We start from the raw sequence: 22,597 nt of genomic DNA on the forward strand, positions 1-22,597 counted from the left end.
ACACTACAAAAATCTCCCTGAAAAAGAGGCAGCCACTTCTCAGGTGAGAGTCAGCATAGCTCCAGGCTTTTAATATTTATCTTGTACATGCTGCCTCATGGATTCAACAACCACATCTGCTGAATTGCTCCAGAACTAAAAATGCTTATGATGTGCTTTCAGGTTAAAATAACATTATTCTCTATTTTAAATATTATTATGTTGCTTTATAGGCAAAGTAAAAGCAAAAGCTCCTCACTTGTCAAACCTAATTTCTGGACCCTGGTGGATCCTTGTGGATAGTGCAAAAAAAGTGCCGCTGATTAAATAGCAGAGGATGGAATCACTTGCTTGGTGCCTGGTACATAAGCCTCTAGCATTAGGTAATTCCTGTCTGAGACACAGAACACAAGCTGGGAATTTCTTCACTTCAAAACAGCATCCATTTGAGAAAAGCTGGCCAGTAGTGATAGGCTTATCTGAATCTTCTGATTGTCATAGATTTTCATTATCAGGATGGTTGACTACCCACTCAATTTCCCTTTGATGCATTCTAAGCTGATTATGCTGTTACAATTTCAGAGGGTGAAAAATAAAAAAATGAGCCGAGGTGAACCGAAATAAGTTATAAGGATGCTTCAGGGGTTGAGTGTTCTGACAGTTTCTAAATAGTTGAGGCCTCAAGGAGACTTTTCATTCCAAAGCCTTTCACAGAGGCTAAGGCTCTCCTGTCTTTGTTTCTCTGTGTCTGTCTGGTGAACTTGGGTCTGAAACCTTTCCCTTACCTGGACATCACTGTCTCCTCTAACAGCTGAGGTGTCACTGGGAAGTGAAATTGATTACAACTTTTTAAAAATTCCACAGCTGTTGTTTTTACCTCAGCTGCTTCCCATAATTCCACAGATGGTAAACATATGTTTATAGGCACATTGAAAAAGAAGCTATATTGGATTCCTCCCATCTTTAATTCTTATTTTTCCTTTCATGCAGAAAGTCAAAGTCACAGAACTGGGGAATCTTACACATTTGAAGATTAATATTTCTGTGCATTAAGACTTTGGAAACAGCAGGACAGCTAATGATATGCTAATGAGCTGACAGTTTTTATTGATCATAATGAAAGTCGACAAGTGTCTTTCTTGGCGGTTTTGCATGCTGGAATATTTTATTAACGTCTTCAGGGCAGAAGTACATGATTGGTTGCATTTTGAAAACCCTCCCTGTGAGTTTCCCAGGTCCTACTTTTTGTTAGCCTGTTTCCAAAGCTTGAGTCCCTGCCAGTTTATAAACAGAACACATCTTCATCCATATATTTACATGCCCAGCAGGAAACTCTCCCACCCCTTTTTCCTCTCTCTTTCAAAGCAATTTGTTTCAGTATTTTAGCATACAAAAAAATAGAACCGTTTTCTTCAATGTAAACAGAGATCTGCAGGGAAATAAGAGCGTTAAAAAAGAATTAGCATTTGTTTGGTGGTGAAGCTGCTTTTGTTTGTATCAGAAAGCTCTGCATGTTTAGAAGAGCTTGCTTAATCTTAGTTATTCCATACACAAGAGGGACCTAATTGGCTATTTTTCTAATTTTTTAATTGCATCTTTCTATATTTCTTAATGCAAAATGAGAAACGTTCTAGGAATAATAGAAATAATGGGCATTAGTTCCCTAAACATTAAAAATCCACAATATACAATGTACCTGGTGCAAATTTATTTTTCAGTGCATGGTGAGCTGACAGCAGGAGGTACAGGGTGGTAACAGTTGGATTAAACAAAAGGAAAAAAAATCCATTTTTCTGCTGTCCATCCGTACTAATAGTAAGCTTATTAATTTTGGGCTCTGCACCTTAGGGATTTATTTAGGGCCTCAGATCAGCTGAGGTTCATCATTACGCTAACAATAAGAAAATGGATTGTTTAGCAAATTAATAGTGTAAATAAGATTACGGGGGGGGGGGCAGGGGGAGGGGGGGAAGAATATTAGGCTACCTAAAAAGACTTCTGTTTTCTAGCACTGAAAAACTGTCTTAGCAAATTATTATTATCTAATACAAATAGTTTTGCCTGCTTGATTAGTATCTATCTATTAAGGCAATTAAGATAAAATCTCATTTTGATAACAGGACCTGTTTGTAGCAACATGTTGTTAGTTCATGTTAAGGGGATCCCTTAAATTATATATTTTTACCTACAGCATATTGTAGTGACCCAGCACTGGTTTTAGAGTGTTAATCGAAAAGTGTCTGGATCTGTCTCTAGCTAATGATAAACAAGTCTCAATCAATTTAGAAAAGTTTATTTTGCCAGGGTTAAGGATGCACCCATGACACAACTTCAGGAGGTCCTGAGGACATGTGCCCAAGGTGGTCCTCATGTATACCTTGCTTTATACATCTTAGGGAGACATAATACATCCATCAGTACATGTAAGCTTTACATTGGTTTGATCTGGAAGGGTAGGACAACCAGAAGGGTGGCAGCTTCCAGGTCATAGGTAGATTTAAAATTTTTCTGATCGGCTATTGGTTGAAAGCGTTATCAGTAGTAAGGAATGTCTGGGTTCTGATAAGGGGTTGTGGAGAAGAAGCTTTTATCATGCAGATGAAGCCTCTAAATAGCAGGCTTCAGGGAGAATATATTGTAAATGTGTATCATTAGACTTAAGGTCTGTGTTGAAGTAAATGCTGGAGGGGTTTAATGAAGCATGTTCAACTCCTTTTCCATCATGGTCTGAACTAGATTTCCGGGTTAACTCTGGAATGCCCTTGGCGGAGAGAAGGGGGTTCATTCAGATGGTTGGGGGCCTTAGAACTTTATTTTTGGTTTTCAAGAGTTAGTAGCCCTGTAGTATATAGCCTAGGATTAAGGTATCCTTTAGAAAAGCTACTTGGAGTATCAAAGCCTTAAATTTCTCATAGGTCATATGACCAGGTAATCTGGTCCTAGATAAGTAGTTCTTATGGAAAGTATCAAAATGACCTCAGACAGTTTTGAAAATAGTCATGACTGTTCTTTCAACCTCTTCCAGAATTCTGATATATACCCTAAATTAAAAACTAATGCCCCACATGATCTTCACAGATCCTAACTGTGCTCAAAATTATGTGGTTCAGTATTGTATAATTCATAGTTTTCAATAATTTGATGCTTTAGAATATTTATTGTGTTTACTATGTAAAATCTACTACAATAGGAACTTCAGGGGATACTAAGATGAAAATCTATTATCTTTGCATTCATGGTGTTTATAATACAATCTAGTAATTCTGTTGGGTTTTATTCAGTTCCAAATCAGTAAGATTTTACTCTATTTATATATGAGTTGGATGCAATAATTTTAACCATTGTGAACTTTTAATGAGTAAATGCTCTTGCTCCAAAAGAAGCAAATGGTTGATAATAGAGCAGAATTTTTCAAAGTGAGGTCCTTTTACCATTCATCAGAATCATCTGGAAGAGGTTTTTTTTTAAAAAATGAATGTTCCTGGGCCCACTCCAATCCTACTGAAACAGGATCCTTTGGGTTGACACAAGAATCTGAATGTTAAGCAGATACTCAAGGTGATTCTCAGGAACTTGAAGTTTGAGAAACACTGCCAAAATGAATAATATGAAATAAAGCATATGTCTGAAAAAAGGAGATCAAATGAGGTCAGCTAATACAAGCCCAGATAGAGTTGCATTTTTCAGTTAAATGTAGATACATTTTGAGTTAAATGAGGAGAAATAATAAAAATTTTGTCTTTTTATCCCTTATCTCCTTTGGGAGAAGTTGTAGTGCTGAAAGGCACATTTTCATCTGTGGAAATCCTCATAGATGATATATATATATATATATATATATATATATATATATATATATTTTTTTTTTTTTGAGAGGAATAAGGCTGATTGAGCTCCTTTGTAGTTTTATGCATTATAAAATCCCTTTTGTAGTTTTATGAAGGAAACTACATGCTTAGCAAATGCTTCTTTTATCAGCAAATGTCCTGGCAGTAAATTGTCCATATAGCAATTTAATGTCAGACCTTCTGATTCTTATTCTGGGGAAGGTGCTGGGATATACATAAATGTGTGTAGTCACATGCATACACACACATGCACTCAGACATCTTTAGATTATAAGTGGTATCTGTAGGGTATCACCACTTTTCTTTTAATCCAGCATTGACTTACAACCATTCAAATAAATTAACATTCCCATCTTGATTCATTTGGTAAGAACACATTTTCATGCCAGTATGTGGGCTCACTTCTATGACCTTTCCTTATAAAAAATACCAAGTGCTTTGGGTTTTTGTGTTAATGAGCATTGGGAAGCTGTCAGCTTTTATTTCTGTTTTTTGTTCAAGTCAACATCATTGACCTTCACCTAACGATCTATGTAACATACAAACACAGGTACCAGAGATTAAAAGTGGAAAGACAGGGAAGTAAGGAGAGATGCACATAGAGGAAAGGTGTGAGGGCAGGTGATATGTAAATCATAATGTCACTAAAATGAGTAAGGTCACTTGAAAAGGAAAAGGAAAACTGCTGTGTGCTGTATTTTCTTGCTTTAGGATTAGTGGGATGGGGTATTATTTTAAAATGAGTTTTCAATTTGGTTTTGGAAAGGTATTTAACACCATGACACATGTGCTCCAGGATTCTGGGTACCCTTTTCCATGGATGATAAAAATAAAAATAATCTAGGGTCCTCTGATGAACAGGTATGGATCCGATCCTTTTCTGTACATATACTTCCACCAATTCTGCATCGCCTAGGGTAACCAGCTGTCCTGGTTTGCCTAGGAGCCTCTGTTTTAGCGCTGAATTTTTCCATGTTCCAGGAAATCCGTAAGACGGAAATCTATAGTTTTGTCCGTTTACATTTTATTATTATTATTATTATTATTATTATTATTATTATTATTATTTGAAAAGTAATGAAAGCATAGATGTCTAAAATGTGACAATTTCAGTTTGGAGGCCTGTTTCATTGACCTAGAACATGAGTGCTGGGTGGATCTTTAGGTTTTTCATCTAGCACTTCTTTTCCAGATGAAGCAACTGGGGCTCATAGAAGGTGGCTAACTTATTGCCTAAGTCTGTGCAGTTAGCTAGAGACAGATCCAGAACTTGAAACCAGGTTCCCTGACTTCTAATCCATGCTTGTCTCAAACTGCCACATGTGCTTGAAGGTGTGATAGCCTCTCAAAGAGTTAATTTGCTTTGAAAGACTGAGTAATTTCATCCCAGAGAGAAGTTAATTCATTTAGATTGTGCTCCATTAATTGCTCCCTGGTATTCCTCTGCAAGAGATTATGAATTAATATTGAGGAGCAGTGGCAGAAACTTCTTCCCCATGGGGAGGCTGTCTTCTCTCGTAATCGCAAACACTGCATCATCCTTGAAGAGGAAGAGGTTAATAAACATATAATTCTGTGGAAGAGGTGCTATGATCCTGTTATTTCTATTAATATTTCCAATTAATATTTTTTCTTGAAATAATAAGCCAAAAACTGCATTTGCTGATTGCCTTCTGCTGTTTAGAAGATGAGCACATATATGTTAAATGTTACTCCCTCTGAAAGACTTGCAGCACTCTCTTAAGTCTATATTTTATTTATAGAATAAGCTCAGTATTCTGAACCAGCTTCTACATCTTCCATCTGTTCTGTAATATCTCTGCCATCAAATCAGAAAAAACCCTAACAACAGAATCTCGAAATTCAACTTGAAAAATTCAAAAGTCAAGTCAATATTTTCATTGAGAGATGACAGCCCTGATGACTTTCTTAAATTTGAGCTATTCTTCCAGACTGAATTACAGAATTAAAAGACCAGCTTTTACTCCTAAGACTCATCAACAAAGACTCATGTTACTCAATTAGTTGAGGAGCAAGGATTGTTATGGAATTTTCCCAATGTCTAATTTTATTTCCTTCGCTAAATGAATCAGTAGAAAAATTTTAGCGTAATATGTTTCTATTATATTTCTTCCCACTTTAAAAAAATCCTGTAAATCAGCAATATTTAATATTCCAGGATGATTAGGGCATTAAGGAGAATTTTTATTGAATCAATGCTTTTTACTGATGTATCTTTGGTGTTATAATCTATAATTGGCATTAACTAGTGGTAACTAATTGGAGCTTTCTCCACATAAATGTACAATTCGAGATTCCTAAAGTAGGATGCTTTAGAGTAGTTCAGTATGTACTAAGGCCAGCTCACCCTTTGAATGAATCAATTTTGTTGAAAAATAATCTGACCTGCCAAGAGTATGTGATTGCATAGGGGACATTTGAGCTGGTGACTGTAATCTTGATTGCCACCTGTCTCTTCTATTATCAAGGGGATCATCCAAGATGGGAAGATCATCTTTATGCCTAATGGATATATAACACAGTGTCCAAATCTAAATCGCAGTAAGTAGCAACTTAAAGCATTGTGATATATTATATAACTTGTTGATTGTATCAGAGAAACACATCTGGAAAGATAGACCCAAATTGTTTACAGTGTTGACTTCTGAGGTGCTGGGGATAGTGAAAGAGAACTTATAATCTACATTATATAATTCTGTGTCTTTAAAAAAATATGTATCATTTATTGTATTAATCCGTTTTCTCACTGCTGATAAAGACATACCCTAGACTGGGTAATTTATAAAGGAAAGAGGTTTAATTGACTCACAGTTCCACATGGATGGGGAGGCCTCGCAATCATAGTGGAAGGCAAAACAGGAGCAAAGTCACATCTTACATGGTGGCAGCCAAAGAGAATGAGAGCCAAGTGAAAGGTGAAACCCCTTATAAAACCGTCAGATCTTGTGAGACTTATTCACTACCATAAGAATAGTATGGGAGTAACTGCCTTCATGATTCAGTTATTTCCAACTGGGTCCCTCCCACATGTGGGAATTATGGGAGCTACAATTCAAGATGAGATCTGAGTGGGGATGCAGCCAACCCATATCATTTATTGAACTAAAATTTGAAAAGAAGAGGGTTACATTAGCAGGTTCTATAGGTGGATATAGAAAGATACGTTTAATATATATTTGTAAAAACTATTCCTTAAGATTCTTGACCTGGATGAGAGTTTACTTTTTCTTCTTCTATGATACTTCACATTTTTTAAGTTACCTCCCTATAAAAATGAGAGTTTAATTTTAACTTTAAAATGTCACGTTGCCTTTCTTTTTAGTTAACAACGCCTTTTTCCTGTTCCTTTCTTTTTGCTTATTAAAATAGGAAAAGATCCAGACCTGAAATCCTCTGTGATTTCACTCAAATTTCAAAGCAATGTCAACCAAAAAAACCCCAAAAACTCTTCTACATAGTCACGTGTCTACTGTTTTAAAATTTTATTTCTTATATTAGCACAATATAAATATATATATTTTATATTTTCTTTATTGAGCTTGCCCAACCTGCAGTGATTTCTTAAGCCTGGTACAAGGAATAATGGATTTACAAGAGCTTTTGGCCAAGATGACTGCAAAAGTAGGTATCTAAATTTCATTTGTGATGTTTCATTTCTTTTTCTGTCCTATCTGGAATTTGGAGTGATATGTTATAATGGAAACATTTTTAGCCTTGGCATCTGCTATATGTTACTACAAAAATGTTTTATTCTTACTCAAAATAGGACTACCAATAGTAAACATAACCATTCCTGTCTTTGATGCTATTAAGCTGTATCATAATGTTTACTTGAAAAATGTTTGGAAGCAAGAGGCAATATGTATCACTGTGGATTCCGTGGGAGTGGAAAAGGAATTTGCCTATTGGCTATTAAAGTAGTAACACTGTAAGATGATCTATGGTCAGAGCCACTGCTCTTATAAGCTAATGCATTTTGGATGTAAGAATAATTGCCAATAATCGGAAGGGGCAAAATAGCTATTGTTAGGAACAGATTACTGTCAAAAGAAGGCATTATATTACATTTTTAATGTATAATTTATTTCAAGGCTGGTCCTGAGTTAAGTAGCAAAGGAGGCAAAGTTTGCCTTTCAACACCTTCGGTTTTATAATTCCGCACCTTTTCTTCCTCTCCATTCCATCATCCACTTAACAAGCATCTTTTGAGGACCTGCCGTTTGCTGGGCACTGTGTTAGGCACAAAGAGGCAATAGTGAAAAAGACATACTTTCTACCCTAGATATGTTCATAGTGAGTGGCAGAGCCAAATGTGTAAACAGCTAAGGGCTTTAATATATATTCATAAAGTGTATATTCATAATGAAAGGCCCTGAGCCTTGTTGAAAAAGACACTGAAAATATAGAAAATGTGGCTAATGCTGTTGTTATGATACCAATCAGTTGTGGACATGAGTTCCAGCCTAGGGCGAAGAAAGAATTAGGTTGGGCCTAAGAGACATTATACTCTGCAAAAAGAAGAATTTTAATAACAGTGAAAATGATACATTAATCCTATTGTACCTGCAGCTAAGACTGCTCCCTACCATCAGCCGTGGCATGTGCAAAAAATTGGTGGGTAGGTAAGTGTTTGCAAGATAAGGCTATAGTTTGGACCCATGGATTGTGCTGCTGAAGACAATGTTTCTGTTTCAAACTGGATTTTTCGCTAAGGCAAACCCCTTTTTGTCTGGAAAGGAGAGATGGAAAACTTTTGTAAGAAAACAATTGAGACTGAGGCTCAGATCTGAAGCATTAGCTTTTCACTTCAGAGTATAGTGGGAATGTGAAACGCAGGTGATTATTTACCTTCCCAGCTTGTGTTATAGAGAGGCTTTTATTTCATATTGTCTGGAGCAGCTTGATCTCAATACTGTTAATTATATTTTAGCATGCTACCCAATTTTTGGAACAAGAAACATGCCACTCTGTCTCAGGTCATTGTGGTTCTTCATTCTCCAGCTTCGAGGGCGTCGTTTGCTTTCTCATTCTTTCCCATTGCAGAGAATGTCATTTTTCTCTTTTTAGCCGCACATCATCTAGGAGCCACAGAGAGCTCTATTCTCAAAACATTATTGTGTAAAATGGGCCTTTGTGAGGTAGGTATTTAATTGTGGGCAGTTGCAAACAGCAAGTGGTTTAATCCGTCTTCTAAACCTCCCTTTGGCACTTTGGCAGATTTTTAGGTCTGTTCCTTCCAAACAGTATATAGAATTACAATTTGAAAACTGAGTACTTCCATCTTTGCTGTGTAATTTGAAATCTATGATCATCTAGAATAAGCGTTGGCAAACTTTTTCTGTAAAGGACCAGCTAGTAAATTTTGGGCCTTGCAAGCCAAGAGGCAAAATCAAGGATATTATGTGTAGACTTAGTTCATTTAAGTATAATAATTTAAATTATAACTATTGAAAACTGTAAGAACCATTCTTAGCTTATAGGACATACAAAAGTAAGTAGAGGGCCAGATTTGGTCCACTGGCCTTAGTTTGTCAACCGTTGATCTAAAAGAAATGGAAAAGTCAGTAATACAAGCATTTACTATGTATTAGTTAAAATGCTTAAGCTTTTATATCCCCTGTCACTTTAATCTTTACCACAATCCTTTGAGCTTGCTTTAATTTATCAGTCTGCTTTACAGATGAGATGACTGAGGTCCAGGAAGGTCTGATAACTTTTCCTGAGAGAGTAGATGGCAGAGCTGGGACCTAAACTCAGGTAGTTAGATCCTGAAAGTTGAATCATGGCTGAGAAAGTTTACGGTTTGACAAGAGAGGGTTAAGAAGAGAGATAAAAGCTATAAATAGGGAGTAATATTACTCTTTCTAACCCTCACCATCCACTGGCAGGAGGGTGGAGATATTACCAAGAAAGAGCAAATAAAAAGAAAGGAAAAGAGAAATGAATGTTTGATCATTTTATTGAGCTGAACGAAAGTTTTCAGATCATACCTGTTTGGAATGAAATGTGTGAACATAGAACTTGTAGTAACTTTTCAAAGAAGAAGGTTATGGCAAGAGCAAGGTCTCTTTTTTATTGTGTTATTTTATTTTTTTTTAAGAACAGTGTCTCTTAATGCACACTTTTGGCTATGAGCTGCTTGTTTTCCTCGGAAATAGTGGAAATTATTTGACATTATTTACTTAAGTATTTTCAAACCAGATTGCACAGAATCAGACTGCTACACCTAGGAAAGGCCAGGTGAAGTCTCAGGAAAGGATTCTTTAACGATTTTCAAGGAAGATTTTTTTTTTCCTTCTAGATGGTGCCAAGGTCTGAACATGAAAGTTTTCTTTCTGTGCCTTGAGCAAGCCTCCTTCTTTTTGTTCACTCTAACACTGAGGATATCACATGTTAGGCCAAATCTTTATATAGGGGTTTGCTTTAAGGTACCCATCTTGGGAAGATACTTTTCCCCAACTCTGTCCCCCTATACCCTGTGCAACCATCAGGGTAGAAGCTCAAGGGCTCTACATTGCATCAGAAATCTTCAGGATGTTGTTGTCTTTGGTGCTCACTTATTTCCTGGGATCCCTGCAGTCACTTTGTTTTGGCCTCTGTGACTTTGTTTCTTCCTTTTGTATTAGCTCTGTGACAATTTTCAAAAGTTTTTATTTATATATTGAATACAGCAGTTTAGTTGGTTCAGTTGGTGAAGTCCTTCAGGGTATGTAGTCTGCCGTCTTCGTGGAGGCGAAAATTAACTCACTTTTTTGGCAGGTGGAAGGAGATGGAGTCTGGAAATGTCAGGCAAACTTGAAGTTGAATATGGTTCGCAGATGCAAAAAGAATTCTATGGCACTAAATTTATCTGGGCCCAGTCTTTATTTTTAATTAAATAGGCCGATTGTGGCAGAATTCAGTTAATAGGGCTGAAGGTAATTTTTGGAGTTTTGATTTGAGTTGTCCAGCAGTTCCGATTAAGATGGGTAGACAGTCATATAGGTCATAGTGGAGATAGAGAATGGGCTTTAAAGTCAGGCTGATATGATTCTGAGTCTCTATTTTATAATTTCCTTGGATATTTATAGCTTTGAATAAGTTATTCGACTTGTTTCAGCATCTGTTTCCCCATATGTAAAATGGTGACAATTATTCCTGCTCTTGTAAAGATTCCGTGAGCCCAGGCAAATGAGATTTGTTGCATGGCACACAAATGTCATTCAATAGGTGGTGGCTGCTGCCATTTATACTCTTAAACCTAGAAAATATAGACAACCATGGTGGGATTCCTTAGAGAAAATGGTCCTTAAGAAAATGCACATCTTCCCCAGTGACTTGAAATCACAAAGTCTGGTAGAGCCTGTGCATTGCCGTCAAGACCCTAGTCTAGGAGTCCTGGAAAACAGCAGGAAGTCCTTCCTCTTGGGTCAAGGTGGAAACCTTGGAGCCCTTCCAGAGAGGAAGCTCCGTGTATAAGCTAGAGAGGAATTGGTAGTCAAAGTCAGAACCAAACAGATGTAGCTACCAGATCAGCCCAGGGGTCTGTGTAGGAGAGCTCATTGATCCTTTTCTCCTTTTAGGGTTAGGCATGCTGGCAAGTGACTGACTGTGCCCTTGCTTGATCATGGGAGCAGCCTGCACTCACATTCAGGTGATAGAGGTCAGGGTAGATAAGAGCTCTCTTGAGGAATTCTGGCAATTTGGCAAAACTGTACTATTTTTAAGGCAGAGAAGAGATGGGGCTGCTACCTCAAGTAATAAACCTTTTTTGTCCTCCTACATTTCCCTTAGTGATCTACAAGCATCAGCCACTCCCCTGGCTTACTCTGAAGGTTCTCTTAGGTGGTTTTGACATTGTGGGAACTACCTACCTGCTGGGAACATTGTGATAGGGTCAGACTCTGTCCTGCTATCAGATCCCAACTGCACTGTAATCCCATTCTGACTTCAAGCTCAGAAAGAAGAGATACTGAAGACTGGGACTTTCTTGATTACTTCTGTTTAAATATTTGACAAATCTATGTATGCAAATCAAGCGACACTTGGAGTGGCATTTAAGCTTGTGACATCTTTAATTTTGAGACTTTCATTGTTTTGAGGAATTCAATAATGACTTTTCAATTAAGCTTAAATGTTTAACAATAGAAGCTTCTTTTTTCCTTTCATATAGCAAATGCCAAATAAATGGTATTTCAAAGAAAAGAAGCAATCCACCACACGACTAATGTACTTAGATCTGTTCATTGACCTCTGATGATAAAAAAGGCCTCTGCTGTCTATCTTTCATTATGTAGGGTTCAGAATAAATGATTTGGTCCGTGGTTGCTTAGATAAATGCATAAACAAGAGGAAGACAGAATAGAGATGTAGATGTGATACCGTATCTATTTTGAATCTGCAGACAATCTTAGAGAAAGTGTCAGGTAGTATAGAAATAGCTTTTGAAAATGAATGTGTATAAATTCAGCATGCTAATACCAGTGACAGAAAATGTAATTCATTTTTCGATTCACAGTTGTTTGTCTCCTTTATTGGTGTTTTAGGATTTAGCAGGAGTAAAAGGGAAGGCAAGAGGTTACATGAAGTTCTTTGAAAAATTAGCTTTTTGCCTTAACATCCCTTTGCCTTTGTGTCTATTTGGTGTGCTCTTATTATTACAGACAATAGGACTTCTCAATGTTGTCAGAAAAGGCTACAAATATTAAAAATAAAAACCACATTCAGAAGGGAAACAAAATCAGCCTTGAGAATAGCATTCATTATATTAAAACTGACATTTTCTTTGGAATTGAGTTTTGTAGGTGAGCACAGCTCAGCTTTGTGGGACAATGCTAGAAATTGCCACTATTTCCCTTAGGCAAGCTCCTGGATTTTAAGAAAGCTCAGATAGATGTAGAGTTGCCTTTTGGGCCATTTAGTCCTTAAGAAGTTCCCTTCTTGGAGTGATATAGACATCAGAATTGTTCCAGATTTTCAGAGTAAGGCACGTATGGGTCCTCTCACAAAGGTACACAATTCTGAGACCCTTTTAGGAGGAATGCAGATCTGGTTCAACTCTGTTGTTCAATCCAAGGTCATATATCTGTTACTGCCTTGTGTAGGAACTACTGAGGCTATAGAAATGAAGTAAAGATAAGTGATAAGTTGTCACTTTCTTTTTATTGAGGTTCCACATCTGTGGATTCAACCAACTGTGGACCAACAATACTCAGAAAAAAATTCCAAAAAGTTACAGAGAGTAAAACTTGAATTTTCCATGTACCGAGTACTGCATTGAATCCATGTGAATGAATTGATGTTTAGACATTGTATTAGTTATTATAAGTTATCTAGAGATGACTTAAAGTGTATAGGAGGATGTGCATACGTTATATGCAAACTATACTATTTTATATAAAGGACTTGAACATTTTCAGATTTTGGTATCTGCAAGTGGCCAAACCATATGCCATCATCCCTCAGTGTCCAAGAGTATCACCAAACTCAGCAGTGTATTTTATCTGTTTCCTAAAGCGTTGCCAAATAACTTAATTATCATAGATTCTATAAACTCTATGATTAGGCTGGAGTTTTGTTGTATTAATTTATTTATTTATTGAGATGGAGTATCGCTCTGTTGCCCAGGCTGGAGTGCACTGGCATGATCTTGGCCTGCTGCAACCTCTGCCTCCCAGGTTCGAGAGATTCTCATGTCTCAGCCTCCAGAGTAGCTGGTGGTACCCGCTACTACACCCGCCTTTTTTTTTTTTTTTTTTTGTATTTGTAGTGGAGACAGGGTTTCGCCATGTTGGCTGTGCTGGTCTCAAACTCCTGACCTTGGGTCATCTGCTCATCTTGGCCTCCCAAAGTGCTGGGATTATAGGTGTGAGTCACTGCACCTGACCTAGGCTGGAGTTTTAAATGAAACATAGATTTTTAGAAGATCATGCATATTAGGAGGAGTGATAGGAAGCTAATATTTCAGGCAGCGTCAACTCCTAGTTCTTTAGGGGCTGCTCATGGTGCATGGTGGTTGGTCTAAGATCCTATTTTTTGTTTTTTCTACCCTTTGCTACCACCCACAAAAGGCAGACAAGGGGTAAATTTTCTTGAGAAATTCCAAAAGCTTGGAAGAAGAGGATGAAATAAATGACAAAAACAAAGGTTAGAATTACATGTGGATTCCATTTCCAGAGAGTAGTTCTGGTATGAGTAAGTCAGAGGAAGGTGTATGAAATGGAACCATAGTTAATGTAGAAAGATGGTGGAAGTTGTTCCCTAGGTTTATCTATTATGTCTAAAATAGTGGCTCAAAATAATCTTAGTTAGATCAAAGGTTGAATTGATCTCCTGTATGGGGAAAGTACTTAAGACATGAAAGGATAAACATGATTGAGAAGGAAAAGAGAAACTCAGATAATTTTCTAGGAAATGATATTTGTTTTTCAATCATGGTGGTCTCTATGTAAGGGAAAGGAAAGGGAGAGTAATATCACTACTAGGTTGAGTTACTCTTTCGTGTGGATGTGACAGTAGACAGATCATATCAAAGTGCTGTATTTAGGGTTTTTTTGCACCATATTTTTGAAGGTAAACTGGAGTAGGCTGTATGAAAAGTGATCAGAAGAGAGGCTTGGAATCATATCATGAGGAGCTGTTAAGGGGACCTGGTGGTGCCAAGTGTGATCAAGACGACAGGATAACCTCAAATGCATGAAGATTAGGTTTGCTCAGGATGGATTACAATGAAAACCTAGGTATGGCAGGAAAAAAAGAAAGATTTCACAGCCAAAACCATGAAAAATGTTTCAAACATTGAGAGCTAACTGAGAAAAGTGGCTTTCCTTGGAAGATAATACATGTTCCTCCACTGGAGATGTACAAAGGCTAGATAATCACTTGAGGTTTCTTGTGAGGATATTCGAGCTTTATAATCCCTTTCCAGCGGGAGAGTCTAAGACTCTGTGATTATTGGCAATGACTGGGCAGCCTAGAAAAATAAAAAAGGTTATTTTACAAAATTCTGATCTTACCTGGGGGTTTGGTTACTTTTCCTGACCTTCTTCTAAGCACAAAAGTGAATTCCTGGGGCATTCTGTTTGGGGGATCCGCTTACGACTTTTCTTTTTTTCTGACCCCAGCTCTCCAGAATTTTTCATCAGACAGAAGGCAGTGACTTCCTAGTTTGTAAACCACGACATTCTAGTTAGTGTGTGAAGAACATAGAGAGAATAGTGGGAGATAAATGTAAGTGCCTCGGAGTTCCTGATTAGATCGCCTGTAAACATCATAATGAGTCCTTGAGAACACATTCATTATGAGTGTTTTTGTGTGGGCTTGAATGGAAAGCACACACATTTATGAACACCCATGAGGTTCCTGAGATACAGTTGAATGTCTCATTTGGTATTCATTAGACCATGATAGCCAATATTTCTTCAATTTAGAGTGATTCCACCTTGTGTAAAAAAAAATGAAAAAACCCAAAAAAACAGATAATGCTAAGAATCAGTGAACTGCTCTGAGCATTTTTTTCTCTTCTCAGAAGGATTTTTTTTCTTGTTGCTATTAGCTTTGTTAGGATGATGCAATTGAATTACAGAAATTACATTCGGTAACTCTTGTTTGCAGCTAAATTATGCAGAGACAAGACTTAGTCAATTGGAAAACTGTCATTGTGAGAAGACTTGTCAAGTGAGTGGACTGCTTTATCGAGATCAAGACTCTTGGGTAGATGGTGACCATTGCAGGAACTGCACTTGCAAAGTAAGCCTCTTTGTAAATAAATACAGTAAAAACAGTTTTAAGGGGAGAGGTTTGATAATTAGAGTGTAACCTGGTTCTTTAATAAATAATATTAACTCTGAGAATTGTTAGGTTTTTACCTAGCGCCCACTAGCCATACGAGCAATTGTGAAGCAATGCTGGAAAAGTGTCATGTCTTATATGAATACTTGGAAATTAAAATCTGCTTTCCCTTGCCAACACACCCTAATTTGATTTAATAGGCAATGTTTGGAGTTTGAAGGTTGGGATATAGTGGAAAGAAGGGACTCCTTTGATTTTCAAAGAACCCGATGGTTATCCTTATTCACAACCAGAATAAATTTAAAAGGGGAGTTTAATTATTCTCTACATGTTTTTATTGTCTTTTACAAAGTGTATCCATCACCTGTTTCAAATAATTGCAAGGCATTTCCTCCCTGACTCACTGTCACTGTCAGGATATCCATTATTTGTATATCCCTTCATCTGTTTCAGTGAATTACAACATCCCCCTCCAAAAATTAGTATGTAAACCCTGTCCAGTTGAAATTACTTGTTAAATATCTGAAGAATGCCATTGTTTGTCTAGGAAAATACAAAACAGATTGTTAGAGCCTCAGAAATGATTGACAGAGTCTGCAAATGTGTTATTTATGTTCTTATAAAAATAGACTTTTTGTTTTCTGCATAATCTAGTTAGCACACATGGGCAGGTAGGATGAAACCAGTGATGTATTTCAGAAAAGTAATTGAGGTGGTACAGGTCATTGAGGCTGGAGAAAACACTTCATTTGTGGTCCTGGAGTGGACTGGGAATTCGAATACTGCTTCTGTTTCTCTGATGAGGTTTCTGGGATGAGATTTGAATGATCTCCACAACAGGAGCTATCAAAGGATACTTCTGAGATTATGTTCCATGTCCTTCCTTCCTCAGAGTGGTGCCGTGGAATGCCGAAGGATGTCCTGTCCCCCTCTCAATTGCTCCCCAGACTCCCTCCCAGTGCACATTGCTGGCCAGTGCTGTAAGGTCTGCCGACGTAAGTACTGACTGAGGGTCAGACTGGCTGTCTGTGTTTTGAGATTTATTTATTTTCCCTGTTTTTCTGGACTCAACTGATTGACACTGATGAAATGAAACATTGGCAGTTGATGTAACATTAAATATATGGTAAGAAGAGCCACAATATTTTAATCACTTGCAATGTGGCAGACACTTAACATGGGCTATTTTTTTAAAAAAATCCTCACATCACCTGTAATTACTATTCTTCTTTCATTCTATGTGGAAGGAACGTGTGTTCACAGGGATGAAGTCACTTGTCCAACAAGTGGGTGAGGCTGATCGGTGAATTTACAACTCCAGAGCTCCGTAGGCTTTAGTCCTCTCATTCTAAATGATCAAGTTAAAGGCCAAATTCTGTATTTTGGCTTTCTGAGGTTTTGGCTAGATTCTCCTCTTATTAAGAGGCCTTTGTTAGGAACTTCGGGATGAAATTCAGTTAAAATACTGAAGCTGTCATTTAGAACATGTGGTATGTTCCATATACTGTGCTGGATGCTTTAAATCTACTAGCTTAGTGAATTCTCACAGCAACTCTTTAGGGAGGTATTATTATTATCCCTATTTTACAGGAAGCTGAGGCTTAGGGATATTAGCTTACCAAGATCATGAGGCTGGTGAGTGGCAGAGGAGAGACAGAAAACTAGTTCTGTTGACTACAAAGCCCATAGCCTTTTTATCAGTCCATATGGTCCTCTACAGAAAAGGAGAGTTCTGGTCAGAAATGTGTGCTATGGATAATTTTCAAGGTCATTTATTTACCAAAAGAAACGCACCAATGTCAGTAGCCTTCAAAGCACAGTGGTCTATCATTCTGCCAGGAACAGCATGTCACCTATTATGACACTGAAAGTGGGAATAGCAGTGAAAGTGGGTTGCAGCAGCCCAAATAATTGTTGAACTTTTCAAAAAGGAACTTTGTAATCTTCCTTTTTTTTTTATGGTTGGCACACTGCACCCATTGCTCTGGGGGATGTACCTGGAGTTGCTCTAAAGAGAAGAGCTTTCTTATTTCTGTTCCAAGAACTTTTGAAAGTCGTGTCTCGCAATATAGGCAGCTCAAGTGTCTGGATATTGAATTATAGTTTGATCCCATGATGGAGAGAGTTGTTAGTAGGTACAGATTATTTGTTTTCATTCTTGATATTCTTCAGCAGAAGAAGTTGAAAAAGTATTAGGGGCCAAGCACAGTGGCTCACGCTTCTAATCCCAGCACTTTGGGAGGCCGAGGCAGTCGGATCACCTGAGGTCAGGAGTTTGAGACCAGCCTGGCCAACATGGCGAAATCCCGTCTCTACTAAAAATACAAAAATTAGCTGGGTGTGGTGGTGGGCACCTGTAATTCCAGCTATTCTGAAGGCTGAGGCAGGAGAATTGCTTGAACCCGGGAGGCGGAGGTTGCAGTGAGCTGAGATCACGCCACTGCACTCCAGCCTGGGCAACAGAGTGAGTCTGTCTCAAAAAAAAAAAAAAAAAAAAAAAAAAGGCTATTAGGGATGTATTAAAAAATGTGAGATGTTTTAGTCTATTATTTAGAGTTCCTGCATAGATCTCTGAATGCCATCTCTTGAAAGTTGTTGTTTGGACGTGGAAGTAATGAGTCCTTTGGCAGGTTTGTGTCTTAACTTCTTGACATTTTTTTAAAATTATAAAAGCACTGTGCTTTTGGCTTAACATTTTGAAAACACAGAGAATGATAAAGATCAAGATGGAAAATTCACCCATAATACCTCCACTTAGAAACACTCTTGAAATTTTAGTGGATGTGTCCTTTTTTTAAGAAAAATTACATTTTGTGTGCAGTTGAGGTTGTATTGTGTGGGCAGTTTTTTATTCTAGTCTGTTAACTTGCCATTGTCACTTAAATATATTATTATGTTTTAAAAACTTCTGCATAAATGTCATTTTCATGAGCTTCATTGTTTCCCATTGTTTGGCTGTTGCATAACTTTTTTTTAACCAGTCCCAAGTCATTGATATCTAGCTTGTTTCCCACTTTTCACTATTATAAAGCACGCTTAAATAACATGTTTTGTATAGAAAACACATTTTTGTATATTTTTGTATTTTATATTTCCTGAAAATAGAATTCTTCAGGCTAGAATTACTGGGCCAAAGATGAACATTTTCAAGGCCCTGGATACATATAGTTAAATTGCCCTCTCACTAGACGTGTGTGGGACGGTCATTTTTCTTTGTGCTAATTTGTTTGATAGTTTTAGGTTTTTAAAATTATTTCAGAAAATAACTCAATTTTATTAAAATGTTGATACACACACTAACTAAAACATCAGTTTTCTGGTTTTTTTTTCCCCTTTGCATGGAATTCATAGCAATTTAGTTAGGTAGCACTAATTTTCTCACAGCTCTGATTGGTAGTTTGATGTGTTCAGAGTTTAATAAAGTGGGAATACAAATAAATTATTAAAACACTATTCTAGACAAACTTAAAAAGAAATGACACAAGGCACCTCTGGTAATTAAAAGGTTGAGAACTTCTGGGCTGGAGGGCTTTCATTTCTCACTAGTTTTTAATAGAAATATGTATTAGGTGATTACTGAGTACTGATGCCTGGAATAATGATGAGGGATCCTTCCCTGCTTTAGAGGAGCTCACTTTCAAGGTAGAGACGTGGTTTACAGTGTCTGGAACTGTAAGTGCACTAACATTAGGCATGTGTTGGAGTACAGAAGAATGGCCTGGGAGGGAGGGGGAGAATACCGGGGGAAGGCTGGGATGCTTCCCAGAGGACATGGAGCCAAGTTAAATATTTTGAACCTTCTAGAAGTTGACTTTTGTGGGTTAAGCAGTGGGGTGGAGTAGAAGAGAATGAGGATTGCTAGAGCAGAGTTCTAACACTAATCAGTGGAATTTCTAGATGTTTCCAATGTCTTCACATCAGAAACATGATAGAGAATATTTACTTTGGTTGTCCCTTTTAAATATAAGTATGTGAGGTAATGCATATGTTAGTTAGTTCTTAGCCATACCACAGTGCCTACGTATTTCAAAATATCATGCTGTAGACCGTAAATATGCATACCTTTTGTCAGTTAAAAAATAATAATAAAATATAAAAAAAGACAAAGAAAAAATTGTATCTTGTATGAATAACTTATAGTCAAATCTTGTTTTTTAATCCAGTCTGACAGTCTGAATTGTATTGTTTGGATTGGATCATTTAATCCATTCACATTTAATGTTGTGAGGGATATAAGTGAAACTACTGTTTCCTGAATACCATGTTTTTCATTGGTTTGGTTCCTTATTTTGATTTTTTTCATTTTTTTTGTGGAGCTGCCTGAAGTAAATTTCTCATATGTGAATTTAAAGAAAAGTTCCCAAGCTTCTCTCTGACTTTAGGTGGGGTAGTATTCTAGGGACACCAGGTAAAGGTAGGGATATGACAAAGGCAGAATGAGCCAATATGTAAAAGCAGATTGTGTTGTCTGCTCACTCACTGAGTGTTCACGGACTTCTCTTGGCCTTGGGAACTGCAGCACTTACAGATGAGGGCATCTGTTTGGAAATAGGGAAGAAATTTATCTAAGCATCCATGGCGGTACCAAAAATAGTGAGGAAGTTTCATTCCTCAAACACTTGTTGGGTGTCTGCGCTATTCAAGGCATATTTAATATACCTATTTGCACATTAAAATCCTTTGGTGAACTTCTTAAACTTGGAGGTTTCCAGGGCTCCACCTAGACCTACATAATCACAATCTCCAGGCATCAACATCCTGAAATCTGTATTATTTTGGTAGACAGATTTGAGATCTACCAGAGATAGGAAGGAGGGAGGAAGATGGAGAAAAAAATATTTCTTCTATGCAAAACAGTATGTGTGAAGGAATAAGAGTGAAAGAGGGAAAGGGGAATAGTGTGTTTGATGATAACACAGGATTTATGTAGGTGAGAGGTTGAAATAGAGCTGCAAACGTGAGTTGCAGATGGATGATGAAGATTGTATCCCAATGAAGCCATTCAGTAATCCCTACTGAGGTCCTTCTGCCAAACACTTTGTCAGTTCTGGGGGCAACAGTGGACACCTATGGATCATTTACTCTGACAGGCACTGTGTTTAACCATTTTATATGTATTAATTCATTTAATTCTTCCAACAACTCTAAGTGGTAGGGTCCACTATTATCCCCATTTTACACATGAGGAGGTGAAACAGAGAGGAGAAGTAACTTATCCAAGGTCTCCCAGTTTTGGGGGAGCCAAAATAAAGCCCTGGCAGTCTGGCTTCAGAACCCAGTGGGATGCTCTTGACCTGTTGGCTCTAACCATTGTTCTCCAGAGAGATCTCTGTTACAATAAAGAGTATCATTTCACATGAACACTATGGAAGACACAGAAGTCACACAGAGAAGGGAGTGATTAACTCCATCTGAGATGTACATATGTATGTGTGTGTTAGGAAAACATCATAGATAACAGCTGAGTGGGGTATTGACACATGAAGAGGAGTTTTCCAGGTGTACAAAGTAGGTAAGAACATAACTGCCAGAGGGAATTGCATACACAAAATCATGGAAATAAACCAATGTTGGTTTTGGTACTCCAATCAAGGTTTTAATGCAGAGTTGTGGCATAATCAAAGATGTGCTTTTAGAAAGGCTGCTGCATCAAGAGAGCTGGAGGTGGTGGGGGATATGGAACTTGGGCATATTCCAGGTGGAGGTGTTGAGGCTGGCAGGCAGGCACAGCCTGGGAAGATGCAAAGGAAGGGAAGGATGTGGGTGACAGCCAAAGGAGCTGGCACATTAGAGATACTCCACAGGTATTGTTTTGCATGAGACAAATGGATCAGGGACAGAACGTCTGTAAGGGAGAAATTGCCAGGTTTTGAACAAGAGCCTGTGGGAGACTCACGTTGTGATTAACAGAAATAAGACAGGTGGAGGAAGCAGTATGGGGAGCAATACATTTCGTTTGACATGTTTGAGTTAGAGATGCCTGAGGTACAACTAGTTTGATGCGGGTGTCTTGCTCATAGAGGTGGTATCTGAAGCCAAGGCTGTGAATTAGCTCACTGAGGGAGGAAGGATCTTTGGGTGTTCAGTCTCTCTGATCTGCCACTCTCCTTTAAAGTGTAAAACAGTGTGCTGATTTTGACATTCTAGGCCGCTGAGTACCAAGGGATGGCTGGAGTGTGTGCAGGGTACAAATACCTAAATAAAGATAGGGAAACCTTGTATCCACATCTGACAGGGATGTCAAGCTGTACCTGTCAATTGTTTATTCAGTGTGCACCCAAATGGCAAAATTGTCCAATCATTGCACCAGAAAAATCAAGGTCAAAATTGAAGGGCCAGGTGTCTGTCGGTGCAAAAAGATACAGCTGCATAACTCTTCATATCCTCAGTACATTTGTTTCTGACATAATGAAGAAGTGTGCGTTGGTGCTAGGTTTCAATTTTGTGTTTGGGCACTGTGAAATATTCTAGTTTGCATGTCACCAGTGTGATATGAAGAGCTTTAGGTATCCATTTACATTTCTAATCACACTGAAAGCTGTTGGAATGGAGTCCCAAATGCCCCAGCCAAACGCACCAGAGCCTGACTGACCTTATGCTTGAATTTCCTCAGACATAAAAAATAAGCCTTTTGGCTATAGATCAGGAGGTTGGATAATAAGGGCTGATGTTAGGCCTAGGAATGCAGTGGCAGGGAAGGAGGCCTGTTGTCAGAGAAGTGAGGATGAGTATGAGAAAGCAGGAGAAATTCTTGTGACCTCCAGTGGTGATCCTGAAAGTCATCCTAAGATAATTTCATAGATACATACATTCTGCACTACTGCCAAATTGCAGATGGTTGAGGAGTGCAGTAATATGTTGATCTCATTCACCAGCACCAAAGCACCCTGCTATGTGAGGACATAAAGTTCAGTGGACATTTAATTTTTATAAGAGACTGGGGGATTCGAGGGGTGGATGTGTCTCCATGTGTGGTGTGA

General features: G+C 37.9%; 1 protein-coding gene and 1 long non-coding RNA gene across 3 annotated transcripts in view; one reads left to right on the top strand and one right to left on the bottom strand.

The window, feature by feature from the left end:
* Positions 1-15,047, bottom strand: part of LOC129525312 (uncharacterized) — a 46,203-nt gene extending 31,156 nt beyond the window's left edge. The window contains exon 1 of the long non-coding RNA XR_008669530.2: positions 14,843-15,047. This is a non-coding gene — a long non-coding RNA (uncharacterized lncRNA). The remainder of the gene's footprint in view (positions 1-14,842) is intronic.
* NELL1 (neural EGFL like 1) overlaps positions 1-22,597 on the top strand; it is a 914,558-nt gene that overhangs the window by 246,244 nt on the left and 645,717 nt on the right. For both annotated transcript variants that reach the window (XM_019037681.4, XM_019037682.4), the window contains exons 6-9: positions 6,317-6,389; positions 7,387-7,469; positions 15,441-15,575; positions 16,510-16,612. In XM_019037681.4, coding sequence (XP_018893226.3) covers positions 6,317-6,389; positions 7,387-7,469; positions 15,441-15,575; positions 16,510-16,612 — 394 coding nt within the window. The remainder of the gene's footprint in view (positions 1-6,316; positions 6,390-7,386; positions 7,470-15,440; positions 15,576-16,509; positions 16,613-22,597) is intronic.

Source organism: Gorilla gorilla, chromosome 9, assembly GCF_029281585.2.
Source record: "Gorilla gorilla gorilla isolate KB3781 chromosome 9, NHGRI_mGorGor1-v2.1_pri, whole genome shotgun sequence".
NCBI lineage: Eukaryota > Metazoa > Chordata > Mammalia > Primates > Hominidae > Gorilla > Gorilla gorilla.